General features: G+C 46.1%; 1 protein-coding gene across 3 annotated transcripts in view; it reads left to right on the top strand.

The window, feature by feature from the left end:
- The first annotated feature begins 7300 nt into the window (after positions 1 to 7300).
- The window catches only part of FRMD4B (FERM domain containing 4B), an 85973-nt gene continuing 70085 nt past the window's right edge, over positions 7301 to 23188 (top strand). For 2 of the 3 annotated variants that reach the window (XM_074879129.1, XM_074879127.1), the window contains exon 1: positions 7302 to 7655. In XM_074879129.1, the coding sequence (XP_074735230.1) occupies positions 7494 to 7655 (162 nt within the window). In that variant the 5' untranslated portion in view covers positions 7302 to 7493. Of the gene's footprint in view, positions 7656 to 23188 lie in introns of all 3 variants that reach the window. The other variant, XM_074879128.1, reaches the window with a different exon arrangement.

Raw genomic sequence — 23188 nt, 5'->3', positions numbered from 1 at the left:
GCCCCATTTTTGGCCAGGACAGTAGCAGGGTGATGCTGGCACCCATCATGGGCCAGTGCCTGAGGGAAGCCAAGCAGGTTTGGTACCTGTCGGGGAGCACAGTGCCTGGCTGAGTGACCAGTCAGCAGAGCCGGGGAAGAAACCCTCCTGCTGTGCGGGCTGTGGGAAGCGCAGGACAAACCGGTGGGGCTGGATGTGTCACCCTGCCTGGAACTCCAGCCCCTTGGCCCTCCAGACTTTGAACCTGCCACTCCTCTGATAAGACCCCGAAGCATTTCATGGCTCCAGTAAGGCGATGGACAGGAAGAGCAACATCATTACTAAATGCAAACCAGAGGTGTGTGGTGTTGCTCCAAGCTGCTGGGAAGCTGCAGCAGGTCTAGGTGTGAAGTGGAGGGGACTGTGCTGACCCACCTGAGTATTTGGGCATGTGAGGTGGAAGTTTTGTCAGAATGGCGTGTCAGTGCACTGAAGCTATTATAATTTTGCCTCCAAAACTAGGATGCTGAAAGCATTTTGTGCACTTTTAGTCTCCTGCCGGTTTGGGGGAAGTAGAGGTATGTGACTGCTAAGACTGCAGGCATAGAGGGAAAATGTGGCTTTGTCCCTTTCTGTCATTTATTTTTGTGGCATGTGACAGATGTCTTTTTGCTCTGCAGGGTTTCAACCCCTCTTCTGCAGAGGCTTCTTGTCTCTTTAGGCTTGGGGAACACCTCCATGGACTGGTTGATGGGAGAGAAGGCATGGCTGTGGTCCACATGCAAGTGAGAGCAGCCTGCTCCAGGGCTGGATACTAGGAAGGCAAAACCGGCAGTTTGGTGAGAAATCACTCCTCCTGCCACAATTTCTGAAGGCAGCTGTGGCCTCTTATCTGTCCCGTCACTTCCCACGGGTCCTCCCTGCAAATGTGGAGGTTGGGGGGGTGCCTCCCTTGCCAGGGCCTGGCCCAGGAGCAGCCTGGCGCACCCTGAGTCATTTCCTCCAGCCGTCTCAGTCACAGCGTGGCTCTGGGTGAAGCCCTCGCTGAGGAAGGCAGTGGTGGTGTCACTTGCTCTGCTGCTCTGAGGATGCCCCCAGGTTTCCACCCTGTGCTCGTTTGCTCTCTGGTTTCCTCCAGATGTGACTTGGGAGTGTCACGGAGTGCAGGATGACTTCCCATGTCACCGGCGGTGGCTCTCCCCTCCTGATGAAGCTTTCCCTGAGAAGGAAGCCCTTCCCACGAAGCAGAGAAGAGGGAGGATGGCTCTGCAGGCTGCCTGCTCCATCCTGGACTGTTGCATTAACCCTGCAGACATCCTGACCCACTGTACCATGCCCCTGGGGCAGGTTTCCATGCCTGGAGACCCACAGACAGTGGTGCTGGTCACTGGGTAGATGTCAACCTTCCTGCTGGTCCCGTGCTTGCCATCACCTGTGCTGCTGAGAAAGGACATAAAGATGCAGTTTGTCTGAAAGCATTCGCAGACCCCATGTGTATGATAGAAACAAATCTTTTTTCAGCTGGAGATCAAATTTTTTTTTCTCATGTTTCTTCATCCTTCTTTCCCCAGAAGGCTGGGGTGGTGTTCCCCCTTACTATGTATCTTTTCTGTGCAAACTGACTTTATGAGATTGTAGACTTCTACTGACTTAGAAATATGTATGTATAAAAATTCAAATACAACTTGTATATATGTTAAATAGTGACATGCATTAGAAGTCATTCTCACTGCTGCCAAATTGCATGTAGACTTCTAGAACTACATTCTCACCTGATTATAGGTGTATGGACATATGAGGCTTCACTGAAATCAGTGGAGCTGTGCCAAATTATACCCCTGATGCGCTGGCCATAAGGTACTGGATGGTGAAGCTAGATTTGTGTTATAAACACTGGGTGACATGTTCTGATGGCGATAGTATGTAGTGAAAGACAATAAACCCTGACTTGTGAAACTGGAGCATATACTACTTGTTTTGAACCTGACCTGATTTTGTAGTTCTAGGTATAGCAGGTATGAAAGTTTGCTGTTCAAGGAATCAGGCTGCAAGCTGTTTAATCATTTATAAAGTTAAAAGGCAGTGGCGTTTCATTTCTGATGTGAAGTGCTAATTAGTTTACTATGGGATACAGACTGCAGGAAATTCTTGTTTCTGGCACAGTGGCTGTTCATCTTTAAAAATGTGTTTATTTGTCATGGTGTTATGTTTGTATCATTAGCACAGAGCAATATGTATAGCCCAAGCTCCCTGAGAGGAGGGAAAAAAGTCAGCACCTCATTTGGAAGTATGTAAGGCTGCTGTTAAATAAGCTTATTAGAGGCTGTGCCTCATCCAGAGAGGAGAGCAGTAGGTACCAAAGCCTCCCTCTGCAGCTGTGGATCGTTTTGGGTGTAGTTGTGGCTTTTCAGCTACATCAGTCACTTGACTTGGGTGCAGTTCAGTGGGAAAAAGGTGGGAATTGAAATCCCTGGTGTATCACCTGATGAGGGGTCCAAATACCTATAATGAATGCTGTTATTAGCCTTAAAGGAGAGTGGCATGGCCCTTTCATGCAGATTTAATTTTCTTTCTAAATTAAAGTTTAATAATGTGAATGGCAGTAAATAAATCTTTGTGGAAGTGTAGACTTATTTCTGAGAGGTCCTCCAGATTTGTGCTAATATTAAAGGATTGAAGTAGGTTAGTTAGGAATATCTTGTGGTGGTTTGACTTTTTTTCCCCCAGTAATCTCAAAGAACCAAATTGGTTTGGAGACACCTTTTACCAGAAGTTGAATCTTGCTTCAGAAGCTCTTGATCAGGGCAGGTTGGATTACAGACTTATCCTATGCACCGGTGCTGCTTTTTAAGCATCTTACATACTGAGAGGTTACAAGGTCAAAGAGAGGTCGCCCAATGACTGTATTTCACTTTATCGAGTTGGTAATTAAGGGCCAGAGTGTAGCAAAAACGATTTTTGGAAAGTCGCTTCATCTTTATTTGGGGTTAATTGCATTAATGCTCACAGCTTGACAGGCTTGTTCCATGACAGGAATCTTTAAAAAAAAAAAAGTGTAAGGGGGATGTGCAGCTTCAGCATTGTCTGAGAAAGTCCTGATTCCCGAGTAATCCTGTTGTCATTCTCTTAAACTCCTATAAATCAGCACCTTTGGGCATTTTTAAAAATGTATTTTTAAAAGCAGTGTAATTATGTGCTGTTGGCTTGTCACTGGAGTGAAGTAGTAAAAATTTTGAAAATCTATACACAGATTTGTGTGGGGAAACACATCTGGGTGTAGCAGGATGAGGTGGCACTGCAGCTGGCTTCTGGTGGGAATTCAGTGGTCAGTGTGGTACCACAGCACTTTGGGTCCTAGCATGGACCTCAACAATGCTTATCATTGCCCTGAGACCATCACAGGGTATCAGGGCTTGAGGGTTTGAATCACTGGAGTTGAGGTAACAGCAATTTTGAAAAATGGTGATGTGTGCCATGATACAGAACTGTTTCTCGTAACCTTGTGAGGGCTGTCACTGGTTTTGTGGTATTTGCTGGACTTTACTGCTTGCTTTACATATTATGAATATTGGTTGCAATCATGTAGTCAATATATGAGGACAAATTATGGATTAAAGTGTGTTTTAAAGTTCTGGTTAGGACAGACATCTGCTAGCCTGTATAATTAGGCATTTTGTGCATCTGCACAATAACTTACCTTTTACTGTTGAAGGTTCAGAGACCAAAAATGATCAAAACTTTAATTTCATTACCTGCCACTAGGGACTTTGTCCTTTTTCCTGTGTCTAATCAAAAGTTGTATCTAGGGGCAATAGTGCTTTGTAGATGTAACGGAAGATTGATGGTCTTGTCCTGTGGTCTCACAGGTAGATGAATTCTCTATTCTTCATATGAGCTACTTTGAAAAGAAAAGCAGCAATTCAGCTAAGCCTTGTTCCATTCATTTTGGCACAGAAGATAACATGCAATGAAGCCTGAGAATCCACTTGGGATCATCTTTTCCTATTATGTTAGTAGCAAACCTTTGTTCTTTTTCTAATACTCATTATTCTGGAACTACAATCAATAATATAAGGGAAAGCATGGATCTGCCATACATCAAGTTTTCTCTTGTCTTTTTAAGTGATGTTCTCCTTGGATTCCTGTTGTGTAGGCTTATTCCTTACAAGGAATGAATGCCTTGTTGTTCATATGACTGTACATCAAATAGATTTGCAGTAGCTGTCACTTGTGTTTCCTTGAAAGTGCTACATAGGTCTACAAAGACCTTTCCTGAGATATCTATCTTCCCTGCTCTCCTTATAGAATAGAGATCTGGATACTACAGCCTTTGGAAACTATCTGGGTATTCTACAGGCGTTTCCTTGCAGCATTTTGTCATATCTATTCTGACTCTAAGGTGTCTGGATGTTATTTAGGTATTTCAAATTAACCCACTTGCAATCAGGTTCCAAAAGTGGAAGTCAATAAGACTGAGATTGATTTGAATGGGTAATTCATCAGCTGCATATCAAAACACCAAAATTATTCTAAATTGCATTTAGCTGTTCTTTGCATCATAAACTTTGTTTGCTTTGTTTTGTTTTGTGGGTGTTTAACACTGTGCCCCAGGTTCAAGGGATAGTGTACCACAGTGTGATTACTGTGTCATGTACTTGGGAACTGGGAAGGTAAAGTCCCGATGGGACTTGCTTCTTATTTCTTTTATCCCCTATTTCATCTGCAGGAGGGATGACAAGATGTGTATGAAACTTTTATTCATGAGACTGGACTCAAAGTCCATGTATCTTAAGTAAGGGTGGGGAAAAGGTTCTTGCCTTGCTCTAGTCTACACATGGAGCTGCAACTTTACTATAAGAGTATAAGGCTTGCAGAAGGTAATGGAAATATTGATGGATAAAGCAGATGGGAGTACTGAGGAGGGAGAGCCTGAGTACATATGGCTCTGCCTTCTGAGGCAGAACCATCTGAGGCTATCGCTCAGGTACATAGCAACTTGTGAAGCGTAAAGAGTAACTGTGCAAAACGTGTAAGTTTAAATTTAAAGATACCATGGATCATAGACTAGTTAAGAAAAAAAACACAAATCTTTTGTCCTGTGTTAAAGGAGAAAATCCTTGACATTCTTCATTTATCAATCTAGTTAGGTGGGAAAACAAAAAGACACAGAGCAGAAGCATTTAAACTTTACTTAGTGGGTTGGCTGAATTTTCCTGGCGCAGGACAGCACTGTTCCTTTAACTACAAAGCTCCTTTTCTTTTAGAAATGGAACTTGAAAATTGGATTTTCTTTTTTTATCTGTGTTTAAATTTGGGTATGACTTGACCATAGTGCATAGATGCCATTGGAGATTTTCCTGGCTGGTTCTTCTCCAAAGCAGTGTTGTCTGAGGGAATGGCAATTACCCGCTGCTGAGCCTGCTGCTGGTTATTGGAATAACTCTCTGTAGATATCTGTCACCATGCTGTCCTGGTGGAAGATGGAAACTTTTTCCATTTTGTACATTTCTGTTGATGTTCAAGTCCTCTAAACACGGAACAGTGATGATGGGCAACAATGGAGGAGGAGGAAGACTTCCTTGTGGCCCCAGGCTCTAAGACAGCATTCAAAGGGGCAATAAAACACTTGGAGTGGGTATATGGATGCTGGATTTCAGTGTAGAGCCCTAGTCTTGCCTCTTGTTATAACAAGCTGTATCTCTCTCTGCACTGGCTTGCTTTGTAACAGCTTCTAACAATATTTGAAAAATAATTGTTGTTTTTCCCTGTGTGAAAGCAAGGCTTGGAGAGATTTAAACTCCTTGGCAGCAGCGTAGCCAATATATATCAGCACTAAGAGGAGCAGAGCTGCTTTTTCTTCATTATGTGTAAAAAGAAAAAAGTGTGGTGCTTGGAGACACGTGGGTACAAAGCCTGTCTAAAACAGGCAGTCACCTGTCTACAGAATTACATCACCCCAACTACAACATGGGAGCTCACTGTGCACGAGGGTAGGCTCTTGCAATATGAATAAGGTTGATTAAATAGGGAATGAAATAGGTTTTGTGAATACTTGCACTGTCCTGTGAGCGTGCAGGATGTCTTCCCATGAGAAGCGTTTGGGACAGGGCTGCTGCAGCTGGTGTAGAGGCTGTTTGCAGGCAGTGTCCCTTGGGGAAGCAGTACCAGCAATGCCATGGGACTTAGCTCTCCCATGCAGCATTTAGGCAAGCTGTTCCTGCTCCCTTTTCATTCATTTCATTGTACAAGAGAGATTACTTTCACAGGTCAGTCTTGCTGATGGTTTTAGCCAAAAATCTGCTCTGAGTAGTTTCTTCAGCAAGGTGCTGATGGTGGCATGTGGGGCTGCCTGCAGCTTTTGTCCTAAAAAGCTTAAGAAATGTCAAATCCTCTGAGAGGGTCTTAAAAAGATTAATTGTCCTTTGACTTCACCCTCCCTTTAGCTTTTCGTAGGAGAGAGCTCACAAATGAAAGGTGCGGCTTGGCAGCATTAACAATTTAAGCCCCAGAAGGGCAGGGTGCTACTTAATTTTAAACCGACTATCGGGGCAAGGCTGGAGTCTCTTGTGGGCTATTATTTCAGTGTTTATTTGCTGTGGGCTGTTTGTGAAGAGTTCAGTTAGCATAAGCAGTTTTGTTTTTCTCATGTAGCAAGTGCTGCACTAATGGAGCTAGTCTAAGAGTAGAGCAAAATCATCCTTTAGCAGGTGTTGAGCATTTAATTGGTCCAATGCAACAACTAAGGGGGAGGTGTGAAGCAGAGACATGGCTCTGTGCTGTGGGCATCTGCTGCGATCCGAGCTGTAAGAGAAGTTAGTGCATCTATTTCTGCAAGAGTATTCTGATCCTTTTTTCTCCTTTCCTCCAGTTGCTGGCTCCCAGAGGTGCTTTTTTAAAATAGGATTTCTAGTGTATAATTTGAGCAAGGGATCGGCCAGGAGAAAACAATGACAGACTTCAAGTTGTACCCGACAGTTCCCTGTGTGACAGATGAGGTGCCGTGGGTTAGGCGGGAGGGTGCCGTGGGTTAGGCGGGAGGGTGCCGTGGGTTAGGCGGGAGCTGCGTGAAGCCTCTGCCTAGTTTACTGAAGTGTGGTGGCGATTAACACTGGCGAGCTGTTTCCTGCAGCATCTAAAGGGGGTGGTTGTTGGGGAGTATGGCAAAAGGGTTAAAATTTAATTAGAAAACAGTGGTAGCTACTGGAGCTTAACAGAGATTTATATAAGCTGCTAAGAAGGACAAGGCTGCTGTGTGAGCTGCTGGTAGGGCTGAGCTACTGCAGCCGCTGGCTCGGCTTCAGGCGCCGCCGGCCGGGGCATGCCTGGGAATCTGCCCAGGAAGCGTCGTGAAAGAGGAGTTTGTTTTAAGGCTTGACCCTGGCTCTGTGCAACACCCCTGCCCTCTGCCCGCCGTATAAAGCCGGGCTGCCGTCATGCCAGGCGTTTGAACCAGGGAGTGAGAGCCAGCGGGAGCCAGCCGGGACGAGGGTTTTGTTTTGCCGGCGGAGCAGCTCATGGCTTCGGTGTTCATGTGCGGGGTGGAAGATCTGCTGTTCAGCGGCAGCCGCTTCGTCTGGACGGTGACGGTGGCAGCGCTGAGGAGGTGGTACGCTGCCCGGCTGAGGGCATGCCGGCAAGCCCTGCGAGCGTGGTGCGGCCTTCGGGACGTCTACCAGGTAAAAAACCCCCAGTAATCACCCCAGGTTTTGTTTAAATAAAAAAAAAAAGCATCGTGCTACCTGACGGGCACGTGTTGGCTCGCCTGTGCGATGGCTCAGTGCGCACACCCCAGGTGAGGCGCTGGGACGGGGTGAGGGGAAGAGCATCGAGCCAGAGCCCCAGCTCACGCAGCCCCGCTGTGAAGGTCCTCGGCAGGTCTATAATCTGAGTCCGAGATGGTGCCCAGTATTGCTTTCAAACAGCCAGCACTGTGCGAATCCCTTGAAGTCAGGGTTTGGGGGATATGTTTTCTATGTTAAACATGTTTTATCAGCCAGTTTATCTAAAAGGTGTTTTGGCAGCCAGCTGTCCCCTCTATCGCAGCCCCTCGGAGCCCCCTTTGCTGCTGTCACCATCCTTGCGCTTGGGATCTGGGAGGCAGAGCTCAGCTCCCAGCCTGCGCTGCCATCGGGCACTCGGAGCACGATGCTGCCATGGGAGAGACTGGCTGTAGCTTTTTTTGCTGCTTTGTGTTTGTGTCACTGAGTAGTGCCAGATTGTAATGTGATAGTACTTTGCATTGCAAAGGGATTGCTGCTGGGGAGGGGTGGGGGGGCTGCAATGAGTTCTGAAACAGCAATTGGGAGTCTCCCCTCCCTGCAGACAAAAAGTACAGCACTGTACTTGCAGTTATTGTGGTATCCAGTTGCAGTTAGGGTGGTGCCACTCTTTTTGGAGTCTGTTTTTGCTGGCAATTATTTATTTTTGTGTGTCTGTGTTTATTTTTGTCTCACGTGTAAACTTGTGATGTGTGCCCAGTCACAGTGTCGGTGTGTGTGTTTGCTAGATTATGTTGAAGATTTCAAAGCTGCTTCTCCCCTCTCCCTGGTATGTTGCAATACAGAGAATGACACAGCTTGTAGCAAACAGCTCTCCAGAACCATCAGGATGTAACTTCCCCAGGAAAGTCTTGCAAAAAGGACATCTGTGCCTATTTAATCCCAAAGGGATCTGTGACTATTTAGCTTTAAGGTATGTCCAGGAGTGGGAGAACAGTTTTACTGTGATAGAAGTGCTTCCAAGTGCTTGAATGCTTCTTGGCATCTTGTACAGATGATGGATGTAAATACTTTGATATGTGACACATGTGTCACCTGAGGAGTGTGGATCGTGTATAGTTAGGGAATGCAGGAGTACAGGCATCATTGCTCCACATTTGCCCACCTTTACTGACCTGAAGAAATGCGGGATGCAGCCCTGTCTCTCTTCTTTCTCTATAAATAAAATCCAGCTACACCTGTACTGCGTGCATGTTATCTTTGCAATCTGTTCGTGTACAGTGTGGAGCTCGGACTGCCTTTGCTCCCTGCTGCATCCCCATGGAAGCAAACCCCATCCCTTCAGGGCTGGAATAATGTCTCAAAGGACCAGCTCTGACAACAGCTGTATTCAGCCTGTTCAGCTGCGATTCTCCAATGGTTGGCTCGAAGTGAAAAGAGATTTTTTCAAAACGAAGTGTGACTGTATCTCTGCCCAAACTTACCTGGTGGATGTTGGTGGATTAATCTGTCTTGTCTTTATGAAAAGCATCACTGATTTGTGCCTGTGTCTTAAAGTGGGGATGTGAAAACAGATAAAAACAGAGATTAGTCCTTCTGTCATCCTTCCAGGGGGGTGGATGGGGAGTGCCCACCGCTTGTCACAGTCACAAGGAGAGTGCAGCCGGAGGTGTGCAGTGACCTGTTGCTCTGTGCTCACAGGTCTGAGGGTCATCCCTGGGTAATGAAACCAGGGAGGAACAAGGTGACTGACATTTTAATGTCAGGAATTTCCTAATGGTGATTTGGGGTGTATTAAAGAGATGGCTGAAAGAATGCCCTGCAGCTCTTCCTTGTTGGGTTGTGTAACACATTGCTTTTTGTGCTAAAGTCTTGGCTCTTTGTTCTTAAAACCACTGGTGGTATCCTGGCTGAGGCTGGTGGGTGCAGGACTGAGCACACAGCATTAAATGTCGCTGGCCTGTTTGGATATTTGAGCCCTCTAAGAGCTTGAATTGAATATTCTTTTTCTTTGCCATTTTTTTAAACACTTCAAGCTGTGGGAACATCTAGAGATGACAGCTGGATGACCCCATCATACAGAGATGTACTCTGAGCCATGCTGTGTTACACTTGTTCACCTCGGGCTCAGTGGAGCAATACAGGAGCAAAATATGCAGTGCAGAGCTCTCAACAGGGTTGTTCTCCGAGGAGGTGGGCATTGCAGTGTCTGTGGGACTGGGCTCTAATCTTGGACACAAGATTTTTGTGTCCCATCATTGCCATAGGTCCTGCATTATCTTGGGCAAATTGTCTTCCTCCTCTGTGCCCCTGCTGTTTGTAAAATGGATATAACAACGCTCTCCTACCTGCCAGGGATGCTATTTGTCTTCTCAGATGTTTGCTAGAAGTCTAGTAGTTAGTGCAGCCATATGAGAGCACGTTTTTGCTTTGTGTTCTTATTAATATTGGCACCTGGACAGATGCTTAACAAAGTCCTTTCCTACCTTGGTTTCATCAAGAATGTTTTGTATTTCTATAACTCCATCACATTCATATTCAGGTGTGAGAAGTAACATGGGATGTATATAAAAGCTCTTTTGACTAAACTTACACTTTTGCCCCCTCTGACTCCCAGGGCTGTGCATGGTGTAACAAATCAGGAAACAAGTCAGAACTTTGTCACTGAGCTATGTGCAAGGGACATGCAGGGAAGGGTGAGGTGACAGACACTTGTGCTGCTGGTCAGCCCTGGAGGCTTCAGTTCACTTTGATCCATATTTTGGGTTCATGTTGTTTTGCAGGTCAGTGGCTATTTTTGGGTGAGTTGGACACTGCTAGTAGGTCTCTCTTTAATCATCAGTACGTTATTGTGGTGAAAGGGAACCCAGTAGGATTTCTTTTCCCTGAACTGTTAAGTTTGTTACTGTGGGGTTTTTTGTTTTTGTTTTTTTTAATATAAAATGCTTGCTAGCCTCATAGGAGACCTGAGCTTGAATCCCAGAATCGAGAAGCCACTACCATCTTCATGCTTCTATGCAGGGCTCTCACCAATGTCTTTTGAAGTCAGCAGGTGCAGAGGTTGTCACGCGTGCAGAGCTGGCTGGCCAGGGCAGGCTGAAATCCTCTCTGCCAGCACAAAGCCTTTACTGGCATTAGCAGCTTTAAGTAAAAAAAAAAAAAAAAACAAACCACCATGCAACAAAACCTCAATAAGAACTAAGCAGCTTTTGTCAGTTGCCATGTTATTTCTAGCATATGTGTGTGTGGGAAACGCTTTTCAAAGTCTCACTGTCTTTTATTTCACCCAGTTACTGGTGCAGGGACTTCAGCCCCAGCCCAGCAAGCCAAGCTCAGGCGCTTCCCCAAGCTGGTCTCTGCTCCAGGGTGATTGCCATCATCTGTCTCATCTGCCAAAAAAGAAGGCATGTTCTATTTGCCCAGAGTCTATTCATCTGGAGGAGTTTGTGAGCCAAAGTGCGGACGGGATGTCCCGTTTCACTCTGAAAGAACCTTTGAACCGATGCGAGGGGAGGAGGGTTGTACAGTTATGTGCATTTATCCTCTGTGAGTGCTTGGGTTGTGTGCCAGGGAATGCTGTCTTGTTCATGGCAGAGAGCATCTGAAAGCCTGTCCTAGAAGAACCAGAGACTTGCAGAGATAGCTGATGGAAGAGCTGGCACAGATCATCGAAGTGCAGCAAGTCAATACAAGTTATTTGGGCTGTTAGGGCTTGGAAAAAAATCCTAGGTGAGAATTCAGCATAGAAACTTCATGCAAGGGTACCCATGTCCTACAAGAGAAAGGAGTGAGAGCTGTATTTTGTTGTGGAGATCTGGCATACAGTGCTTGGGGCTGCCATCTGGGCTTTGGGGGGGTCTTCCCAGAGCCCCTCCTGATGCCCACAATGGGACAGCTTGACACTTCTGGGTGCCCTGATACTCTTTCAAAATAAAGCTTTTGGCAGGGCTCTCCACATGCTGGTTTAATAGGCCACTTGTCTTAGATTTAATTATAAAGAAGTAAAACAAAGTGAAATTTTCATATAAATTTAATAAGCAGTGGCAAAACCAGAAACTTTCTGTATCAGCATTGATCCTGTGCTTAGTTATGTTACCACTACCCCTTCATGGGGATGTCAACACTACCATGTTCTGCTGCATGTCTTCCCCTGAGGTATGAATACCAATTTTTACCTATATCATCCCACAGCAGTGTCATTCCTCATCACCCCCTATGCTTTAAGCATGAGAAACATTGCATCAAAGTCTAATTGATAATTCAACTAACTTTTATAAATTAAAAACTGGTCAAGTGAATGCTTTAATGTCAGGGTTAAAATGCCTGTCAGTCTGCTTGATGCAAAGTAGAAAAGAGAAACCAGGCAAACTGTCCCCAGACTCCCTGGAGAAAACAGTGACACATTGTGATTAATGTCTGCTGGACATGAAACCAGGTATGGGAGCATCTCTGCAATTATGCTATTCGGTTACACTGGTAATTTGGCTAACAACTTCTGGTATAAAAGTGTAAGTTGAATTCATGTGGGTTTTTTGGACAAAGTGCTTTTTAACCTCTGAAAGGTCATTTCCTCTGTGTGAAGTGAAAAAGTTTTGCTGACGAAGCACAATAAATAAGCTTTGTACATGTCCATCCCATACGTACCTGGGGTGGAGGAACAAGAGAGGAAGCGGTTGACTTCTGTTTCCTATGGTGCTAATGTAGATGGTTTGGATAACAAGGACCTTGTTTCCTCTGCTACCACACCTTAACTTTACATTACAAAAAATGCTGACGAGAAATTGGAGATGCCTTTGTCCCCTTGTCTTTTCACAATGATGAAAAGTGGTGCTGGAGTGGTGAGGGTGAGCATGAAGGGGGAGTGCTGTGTCATCAGGGCAGAGCTTTCCTTCCTCTGCACCGGACAGACCCTGGGAGTGATGCTCAGAGGAAGCATCTCAGGCATCCTTATGGGTCAGAGCTTTCCAAAGGAAGCTTGAAGACCTTTTTAGAGGACACTGAACATGTGCCCCTTGAAAGATTTAAACTTGGCACTGGGGATTACTGGTTGTTCTGGAAAAGCTTTGCTCTGCTCTTATCCAGCTGTTTTTTTTTTTTTTTTTTTGAAGGTATTTGATCTAATGCTATGACGCTGCTTGTACATCACCTGCAGAGCTTTGGCTCTGCTTGAAACCCCCGTCACATCCGAACACGGCACGTGGAGGCTTCCCGGTGGCTGGACTTCAGGGGAGCCTCTTACAGAGCTGAGAACAGGACTGGCTCTGGGCACTGCCTCCTGACAGCTTAGAGTTAAACTTGGCTTTGCACGCTTCCAACAGCAGCTTTCCAAAGTTCTCTGCCAGACATATTTCCATTTGAGCTCATGATATAGCATTTTCTATTCAAGACAGTTTATTCAAACAAAAATATGATTTTTATACTGCTCCTCCCTCTTCCCTAGCAGACAAACTTCACAACCAGACTGTGAACTTCATCTCATTTCCTTCAGGGTGTCACGGTGCCAGTATCAAACAGTGCCTTCTATTCACTAACCGCTTTGGCCTGTATAAATATTTTTTCTTCAATCTGACGCAGTTCACAAAATACGTTAGACTTCAAATGTCGCTGGCGCCACTTTTCAGAAGCAGACTCCTGTACAAAGGTATCACTGTATGAACTTGCCTGGATAAATCTCCATTTTGGTCTTGTGCAGAGAGGCTGGCCAGCTTGCTCTGACTGGACAAAAGGCTTATGAAAAGGTAAATTAAAAATGTTTCAGGCACATGCTGCTTTTTCCATACTTAATTTTTTGTCCTTTTGAGTGTTTAGCTTTCACTCCTTTTGCTAGTGTTGTCACTGCAGTTCTTTGCAATCTTGAATGGACTGTCCATGTGCTTAAAATAACACCGTGCTATCTTTGTCTCCTCATTTTCTAAAAATCAGGCCACCCTTTTGTACAGTCTGCATTGCTCTTAAAACCTCTGAGTCATAATTAGTGATTAGAAATTCTACTAATCTTCTGTACAGATGGAGGCCAGTTCATTCTCAGAGACTGCAAAGAGGATAAGGCTATCAGTGCTGGAATATATTAGCTTAAATACCCTCCCACACAAACATACATGTACACTTTTCCTTGCTAATTGGTCTGTCATTCATTTAAACATGCATCAAGTGTGTGTGTTGGGGAAGGAGAGATGGGGAGAATAAGGATCATGAAAATGCTGTAAATAGCCTGAATGTGGTCGTTTTAGCCATTAAAAGCCATCGTTGACAGTCCAAGCAACGTCAGATTAAGACTGTGATGTTTCTGTGGCTGCTTTTCCAGCTGACGTAGAATAGGTGCTGTCCTGGTGATAGGTGCCCCAGTGTTCATCTTCCTGCTTCATATCAGGTGGAATTATGGGGCGCCAGCAGAGCTTGGAGTAGTGATGGAGAGTGAAGAAGCTGGAAGAGCAGAAGAGGGCAGCGGAAGAATTACATAGCATGAAAAATACAGGCTGTACAAACAAGGAAAGAGAGGGGAGAGGCCAGGGAATAAAAAAATGATAATTCTGACCCTATTCAGGTGTATGTCAAAACCCCCAATACTCCAAACTGAGCACAAACTTGCAAGTAAGTGTGGGAAAACAAACAGATAGGGGAAAAAAAAGCAGAAGTACAGTAGAGGAAAACTGAGGTGGTATATAGACAGGAAAAAAAATAAGAGGGGAACAGTCTCTCCAGAAAGGTGGCTACTGTAGGCAAGGTCTCCATCATGCTGAATGTAGAGTTTGGCTGATGCTGGACTGGGCATGTCTGGTTGCCACAGTTGTTTTGAGAGAACAAGTATGTTGGTGTAGTTGTATGTTGGTTGCCCATCGGGAATCTGGTTGGGCAGGTGCACTTGGCAGGCATGCAACTTGGTGTTGGCTAAGCTGTAGTGAAAGTGGGAGTAAGTCCTCTCTAATATCAAGGACGCTGCATCTGTTGACCTTATTCAGAGAGGCCAGGGTATGCTGCATTTGCTGTAGGGTTCCGTACCCTTTGGTGAGGAGTTGCAGCGCTGCCATCCCCAGACCCCAGTGTGGAGCAGAATCACAGAATCATCAAGGTTGGAAAAGACGTTGAAGATCATCCAGTCCAACCATTAACCTAACACAGTTCCCAACTCCACCATGTCCCTCAGCGCGATGTCAACGTGACTCTTAAACTCCTCCAGGGATGGGGATTCCACCACTGCCCTGGGCGGCTCATTCCAACACCTAACAACCCATTCTGTAAAGAAATACTTCCTAAGATCCAGTCTAAACCTTTCCTGGTGCAACTTGGGGCCATTCCCTCTTGTCCTATTGCTTGTTACTTCATGCAATTCTCCTTGTGGCCTCCAAGTTGAAGAGACTTCCGCCTGCTCAACTTTTGCTGCTCCAGCAGCTTCCCACTGCTGGAACCTCTTATGGGTACACTGTATTTCTTTTAATCTCTACTTTTTCTTGTTTAGAAAAAATATCTGTGGCCTAGAGTACAACTGAATTACACAGCCCAGATCTGTGTGTTTGGAAGCCCCAGATCCTCTGAGCAGCTGTGTTCTTCCTCTCATCCAGCTATTCTTGTCCCTGTGGTTATCCCAGCAGGGCAGAAATTGGCACCACCCAGGTAACCTTCATGTCATTTCTCTAAGGAAACATGACTCACTGTCTATTTTCCATTTTATTTTGGGGCTTTGGAATCTATGTTTTGGAGACAAATGCAAGTTTGTTACTCTGAAATACCCTCCCAAAACTGTCTCAGCTGCCACCCTTCAAGTTGCTGGTGCAGTCTGGACCAGCTGGCTGGACCTGACCTGGCATCCTCCTGCCTGATGTGGAGCCAGCTTATGTTTTTTTTCATGAAACTTGTGATATTGAGTATTCTATGGAGAGCTTTTGTAGTCTCATGACTATGAGAGTGTTAGCTTTTACAAAGTAACTTTGGGGGAAAAAACACACCTCTTTGTCTGCAGCTATTTAAAAGGTGGATATTTGATCAAAGCTAACTTCTCAGCATTAAACAAGGAGGGCGAGACACCTCTGGCACCTCACTGCATCCCAGGTGTCTGGGATAGCTGGGCTGAGCTGCCCTCTGAAGGTGTCTGGATTGATGGTAATTTATGGAGGCAGCCCCAGGCGAGGGGATGGGACTGACTGCTGCTGTTTGAGCCTGTGCACCAGGCAGCCTTGCTTCTCTTCCCAGCAGTATCAGTAAGGCTCGGGCTTTATTCAGTGCTCTGCAGCTTAATGGAGCCCGTTGTTGGCCTCAGATGCTTGGTACACAGAGCCTCCTGTGTGGGGGAGCTGAGCTGGACCAGGAGGGCTTGGTACCTCTAAAAAATGAGAGCTGTGTGTCCCTGAGGTGTTGCTCTCAAAAGTTTGGCCCCAAGGTTCTTGCTTCCTGTTCTGATAAAAGCAAGTTAGTTTCTTCCAGGTGTTGAACTTAATTTTTTCTGTTAAAATAGAGCCATGGATTATAAGAATTGGGGTGGAAAAGTCTTCATAATCTATTCTCTTGTGCATAGGGACCCCTCAGTTGGGAGCACAAATAACTGAAGGAGAGCATCCAGCTAAAGGGAGGAGGTTGTTCTCGCACCCAGGTGAGGTTTTCTTGGTGTGTGTCCAGAGCTCCTTCCTGCTCTGGTGATGTTTTGTGATGTTCCCTCTGGCCTGTATGTTCCAGCCTATGTTGGAAGCAATGGTCCTGGGCAGTGTTCTTCCCTTGGCATCAGTCTTCCTACCCTAATTTATGCAGCCAGAGGATGTGAGTCAGTGATCTGATTTAAAAGCTTGGGTACCCATACTCACATCACATAAGGAGATTAATAATGTAGAGCTGTGTTTGTGAAGGAGGAATGGTCTTGTATTTTAGATTTTGAAGTAACTGCGTGTGTAAATTTGATCTTGTGCTTCTTGTGTACCTGCCTGGAGGTCGGATTAGAGCTTCAGAGGTTACAGCCTCCTGGATTTGGGTGCACATTTCTTTTCTGTTTTGTTTTTTTCTATTTTTAGTGAAAGCAGTGTTATATAGTCATCTGACATTTCTTTTGGAGGAGAACTCAGTTTTTGTGCTGTTGTGATACCTGTGCTCCTCCTAAGACAATCAGCATTGCTGTGTCAAAGCCCAGAGGTGTGCAAAGCCTTGTAGATTAATACACCAGAGCAGGAAAAATCAGGGAGAGGAGCTGGATGTCCTTTAAGTATAACTTGATGTTTTGCACACAGAACAGTCCTGCAAAGGGAGCAGCAGGTAGATGATAAACTCCTGCACCTCTGCTAGCAGCAAACTGCACTCCCGGAGACTGACTCTGACCCCAGAACAAATTCAGATTGATGGCCAAGGGTGTAATCTCTGTCCCCACAGCTGGTTCCTTCCCCAGCATGCAGCAGCCCACATCAGAGGCAGCAGACCTGTGCTTTGGAAAGGAGTTTGGGAAATCCAGTGAAATGCTGTACCTGGGGCTGTCTTTTGCAGCAGGGTCCTATGGAGATGTAAGCATGTGGAGTGAGGGCAGGCGTGCTGAGAAGATAAGCTCTGGTTATCTTTGTTTACCGTATACCCTTCAGATGGGTAGGTGAGCCTCCCTGCTGCTGCAGGGCTAAGCCCCTGCTCCCAGGGGTTGAAAATGGAGACGGCTTGAAGTTTTAGCACTGTGCCAAGTTTTGGCATAAAGACTTTTCTGTCCCCTGGATGGGGATGCTTGGGGTGAAAGATCCAGAGAGGCAACGATAGCTCCCAATGAGCACAGAACTGTTGGCGTGGGGGTCCTCAGCTGGCTGCCACAGTGCAGGGGGGTGGCAGGGTCCCAAGGTGTCTCACTGCCCCGGGGCTGGCACCTCGTGCTATGCCTTTGGTCAGTAACTGCTGGTTTATTACCTGGTTTTGTTTCATAATAAAGGGGTTAATATAGCAAAGGAAATAAAATAATTGTAATGCTTTCCCAGCTTGCCTCTGTTTTTAACAGTCGCATTTCAGCCTCTTGTGTCCCCTGACTCATGCTGGAAGGGCTTTTGTTTCTGAATCTGTAATCAAAGCAACAAATGCGAAGGTCACTTCCTTGAGATTGTATGGCAATGGAAGAAGTCCGGGATCGTGTCTCCCTTCTTCCCCCAGCTTAGATGTACAGAAAACGTGAAGGCTTAGTACACGCATGCTGTTGAGTATTTCTTGTATTTCTCTGTTCTTTTGAACCAGAAGAGTGTGTGACTTAGAGGTAAGAGGCTATATTATAATTTCTGATGCTTAGCAGTGACAGATAATGTTTAGTGCTGTTACATTGTGCCCCGACTTAAATATAGCACAGAGCTTGGAGATGTGAGTGCAGGAGAGCAGGCAGCTAGAAGCAGCACGGAGCAAAGTGAGTTTGTGTTGGGGTACTTTGGTAGTGCAGGCTGAAATCTTTTTGCTTGCTCTCTGCCCTGAAAGATCAGTCTATAGAAATTTCTTTGCATCTTTTGCACTCCACTGTGAAGATAAGTGGCTGTTTGTTTACTCCCAGCATTTACAGCTGCTTTTTCCTGCCTTTGTTTTAAATGCTGCCTTGGCTGCTTTAGGAAAGTGCTAAATCCAAGCTTGATTCTGGTAACTTTGCTTAGCTGAAGAGCAGGTCTGTAACTTCTGATTATAGAGAAAACCCAGTTTCAGAGATTACCCTTATAGGCTGCTCTGAGATATGATTTAAACCGAACAAAGCACAGATTCATAAATGCTGAGAAAAGGCAGTCAGTGCCTTGTACAGTAGCTCCTTTCAGCATGTAACTATTAAATGTCTCATCAGTAAGGTCTCCACCCCCCTCGTCCAAAAAAAAAAAAACACCCCCTCATGAAGAGGTTGGTGTGGGAGATACAGCAGTGCACATGGAGCTTGTTAACGGCTGTTGAGAAAGCGCCTTTGATCCGAAGTGCTTGTTTTGCTTTACAAGTGGAGTGTGGAGCAGTTCAAATCTGTCAAACCCCCCGAGTGCCTGGCAAGGTGCTGGTGGCTGGGCAGGCTGGCTGGCCTCTCGCCACCGGCACCACCGCAGAAACGCTGCTCAGCGCCCGCTGCAGCCAATACCCGCTATTTTGACTTCTTCCAGAGAGTTTAGAATTTCAGGCTTTTCTTGGTTTATTTGCTTGCTCTTTGCATTTTTTTAAAGAGTTAGATTTAAAGGCAATTCCAATGGACTTGTGATACAGCCTTTTTTAAAAATTATTTTTCATCACCTGCGTACCTAATATCTGTTTAAGGCTGGCATCTGGGTTTTCTGAGGGGCTGCTGCCAAGCATGAGAGCAGCTGGAAAAGTCCAGAGGGAGGATGAGGGATGAGCTGGGTGCAAGGACCCCTATGGGGCTAGAGGGGAAGATGCCTTCAAAGGATGTGGTGCTGCCTGGAGAGGATGGCAGATATTTGGTCAAGGCTTGCTCTGCCTGTGTCTCCTGCCTCAAGAGCCTTCCCTCAAAAACCTGACACAGGGGTGAGCAGGGGAGTGGTGGAGAAGCAAGAAGGTGGGGGACACAGAGGAGCAGCCTGTGAGAAGCCATCAAAGAGATGGGGGAGAGCTTCAGGGCTGGAGGGAGGCAAAGAGGCATCAAGGGCAGGGTGTGGGTGTCTGGGGATTTTTTTTTTTTTAGTCCTCTGTAACAGGGAAAGCTGAGTTTCTGTTTCAAGTGGGTCAGAGATGGCTTCTGGGGTAGGGTAAAACACGGGAAGTTACCTGAGTATCTCTGCACAGAATATCTCCAGAGATTTGTGTTGTAGAGACTTAAGTAAAGAAGCAGGAGCTTAACTGATTTGCCTCTAACCTCCTGGCTGAGGAGTGAAGGTCAGAACAGGTTGCAGGAGGGCAGGCGTCTGGTCCTGCCCCACAGGGGGTACCGCTTTGGTCAAGGACAGAGGATGCTGCCCCTCCATGCAATGCCAGTTCTGGGACCGACACTTCATTTGCTCCTTTGTGTACTGTCAGGAAAGCTGTGTGATCCCACAGGATCTCTTCCCCCTGCTGAGTTCTCCAGAGATCATACTGGAACAAAACATCACCATGGGCTCGTGCGCAGTAATGACCCGACTGCAGTGCCTCAGCGCTGCCGGTGATAAGCATGTCTCCACCAGACACTAATTTATTAGCTGTGTTCTGCCAAGGAAAGCAGATGTTGGATGAAGTATTTCATTGACTTGATATTTGTGGCAGATTTGCACTGATTGTTTCCTATTAACTTCTCTGATTTTTAGGATTAGCTGTAGAGTTGCCTGTCTAGTCTTTTCTTGCTGTTATTTTAAATACAATGCAAAGTGGTAGGAATGGTAACATCGGCACTTATGGAATGACATGACCCGTTTGAGAAACATTTCAGTTTTGAGTATGAGACCTTTATTTAATATAAGGAGAATACTGATGCAACAAAGGGGTGGCTGTTCCTTCAGGAAGATGGCTAACCTCTACCCCTCTGTCAGAGCAACTCGGCATCTACTGATAACACTGCCAGCAAGATCCCGTGGCCTTTGGCAGTGTCAGAGGTGAGAAGCTGTCTGAATGCCGCTTGTCAGCTGAAAAATGTGGGGCCAGCACAGGCTCTTCTGCAGCAGTTCGTCCCTCTGCCTTGTGCTGCGGGAACCGATGCTGCCTGCTCACTTGTGGCATGCTCATCTGGGCACCCCCTGCACCCCTGCCTGGGAGGGAGCAGCAGCGAGTATGTGAAACCACCATCGGTAGCATCAAGAAAGGCAGCCACACTGCAATATTTCCTTGCGGGGAGGAGAGGGGTTAGTTTTTTACGTTGTGCTCTCCTGGTATAGACCAAGAAGCAGCAATTCTCCTGTTGATACTTTGCTTTTGGCAAAGGGCTTTATCTCCTGGCTGAGATACTCTATTTATCATTTTGAGGAAGACTGAATTCATTTGTTCCCTGGGTTTTCATTTATCACTTGTTATTTGGTTTTGGGTTTTTATTGCAGCATGATCATCATTTTCTGAGCATTGCATTTGAGCATTTTGGGAGAGGAGGATGAGATTTAGAGCCCCACGACCTTCTCCAGTGAGTGTGATCTTTCTAATGACCGCAAGAGGATGTGGTACAAATGTACCTGTACAATCTGAAACCTGTACAACACAAATCCTTTACAAATCAGCAAACCATCAATAAAGCAAGTGAGAGTCCCTTAGATTTGCCCTCCCCTGCAATGAGAAATAGTAGAGTAGATGGGGGAAAAGGAGAAAATTGCATGGAAAGTGTGTTGGCAATTGGCCCTGGAAAGCCACAGTGCCTGCAGTGAGGGAGAACGCTTGGGCTGTTGCTTTGCCAGATTTTTTTTTTTAACTGGCTCAGCTGGTGGGGCTTACATGAAAGTCAGTTGATGCTCTGCAGGAGCCAGTTTTTTCATCATATCTTCAGTTCATGTGGCTATTTTAGGAAGATGCCATGCAACCCAGAGAGCCTCTTGGCCCCCTGTTCCAGGCACTATGCTTTATCTCTAACTCTTTGCCAAACTTCAGCAGAGCCAACATTTCCATGGAAAGCATCATCAAAGGGGCATTTGTACCAGCTTGCATTTAAGTCTTCTCCAGCCTGTCTCATCTTAAAACATTATTTCTGTGCATGTCATATACAGTCAGGTCTTCAAGTTTCTGTCCCTGCCTGGCTGGTCCTGAGACAAGAAGCACAGGGACACCCTGAGGTCAGGAATGCCTCTGTCCAGTCCCTATAATTGCTGCAGGTAAATACCCCATGAGTGTTGGGGACGAGGGTGTGCAGAGCCAGGGTGGGCTGTGGAGCCCTTGGGAAGGATGGGGGTGGCACTTGGAGTCACCCTGGTGAGGTGATGTGGGTCCTACAAGGTGGCTTGCCATGGCATGAAGGGTGAAAGATGTAGCCAACCACTTCAGTGCATTTTTGGCTATTTAACATTAAACACATAGTGGCTTCTGGTAAGGTTAATAGCAAGATGACAAATGATTTAAGACAAAATCCTGGCCCCGTTAAAGTTAACGGTAAAATTAATCAACTACATTGGAGCCAGGACTTCAGCCAAACATTTCTTTTATGACTTGAAGATTAGGAAGGAGAGGCAGTATGTCTGGAGACATGGTCTGCCCCCTGTAAAGCTGGTAGAAACTGTGCTGTTGCCTTCCAAGGGATCATGGCAAGTTTATCACGTAGCCATGAGCCAGGCTGCGGTGCTGCAGCAGGGAACCCACTGGCTGCCCAGGCTGATGTGTGCAGAGACCAAGGGGAAACCTGAATTTTTGGACCCAGAGCCAACATTTTGTGTGTTGCAGGAGGTAGCAGTTGCAGGAGGTAGCAAGGGGAGGGCAACCATGCAGTGGAGTCATCGCTCGGGGGCTTTTGTGCTGCACCCCTCAGTGGCTGAGGAGGTGATGGAGAGGCACGCAGTGGGATGTGATGTGACAGTGGGATGGGGCTGCGTTGCCCTTCCCTGGATCTTCACCAGTGAGAGGGTGGATGGTTTTCAACCCCACACCCATCTGTTACCCCTTGAGCACCTCCCACCAGGGGACACTTGGTGATGGGTGCCTGTGCTGGGTCAGGGAGGGCTTGTGAGCTGCAAACAGGCTCACAGGAAGTGTGCATCAAGGCAGTTTTGGAGACCTATGTGGATCCTTTAAAAAGTCTCCACAGAAATGCTGGGGTAAAACCAAACTCCTGTGTGTTATTTTTCAGCTTATTTCTTAAAGCTCTGAGCAACTTTGAGTGCTGGAACATGATGAGGCTTTGCTCTCCCAGCAGACACACCAGGAAGCTGAGGTCATTTAAACCATTCTAACTCTTTCCCTCTTCCCCCCAGCTGCATGCAGGCCCCTTCCTTCCAAAAGGATAGGCAAAGGCTTTTATTTTCCTGAGATGTGCCCGGTTAGGGCAGCTCCATATTGCAATGCATTCTTGCATCTTATTTGATATTTTTATCAAGCTGTGCACATTTACAGGTCAGACGTAAGCTGGCTGGTTGTATCAAAGTCAGTGAAGCAGTGTTGATCTAAGGCAGCTGAGGATCTGATCCTAAATGCCTTCAGGACTGAAGGAATAAAACCCACTAAATGCCTATGAAAATCTCAGGTCAGTGTAGGGGCTTCAATATTAAGCTTTGAAATCTTACAGGCTTATGAGATACAGAGGAGAGGTTGGGGGGGGGGGGGGGGAGCCAAAAAACCCCCCACCCTTACAGGAAACTACTGATGATGCTTTATAGCTGGTTAACTACAGCTCAGGTAGGGATTTTGAGATGAAATTCTCTTAAGTGTAAGGCTGGTTCTCTGGGCTCCTACACCTGCAAAGCAGCACTGGTGCCTCTGAATCACCGGTCAAAAGCAGGACAGCAAGATTTTGGACCCCCCCTCATGCTGCAGGCATTGTGGAGGCTGGTCAATGTGGCAAAGGGGCAGCATTTCCTAACTGCACACATGCCTCTTGTGAGTGAGTGGGAATATTGCTCTTTTGCTTTTTGTTATCTGTATGATTTTCTTCAGCGCTCTGACTGCTTGAGCCACTGTGGGATGATGTGCCTGTTTCA

Source organism: Strix uralensis, chromosome 10 (genome assembly GCF_047716275.1).
Source record: "Strix uralensis isolate ZFMK-TIS-50842 chromosome 10, bStrUra1, whole genome shotgun sequence".
NCBI classification, from domain to species: Eukaryota; Metazoa; Chordata; class Aves; order Strigiformes; family Strigidae; genus Strix; species Strix uralensis.
This window is presented reverse-complemented; position numbering and strand designations above follow the sequence as displayed.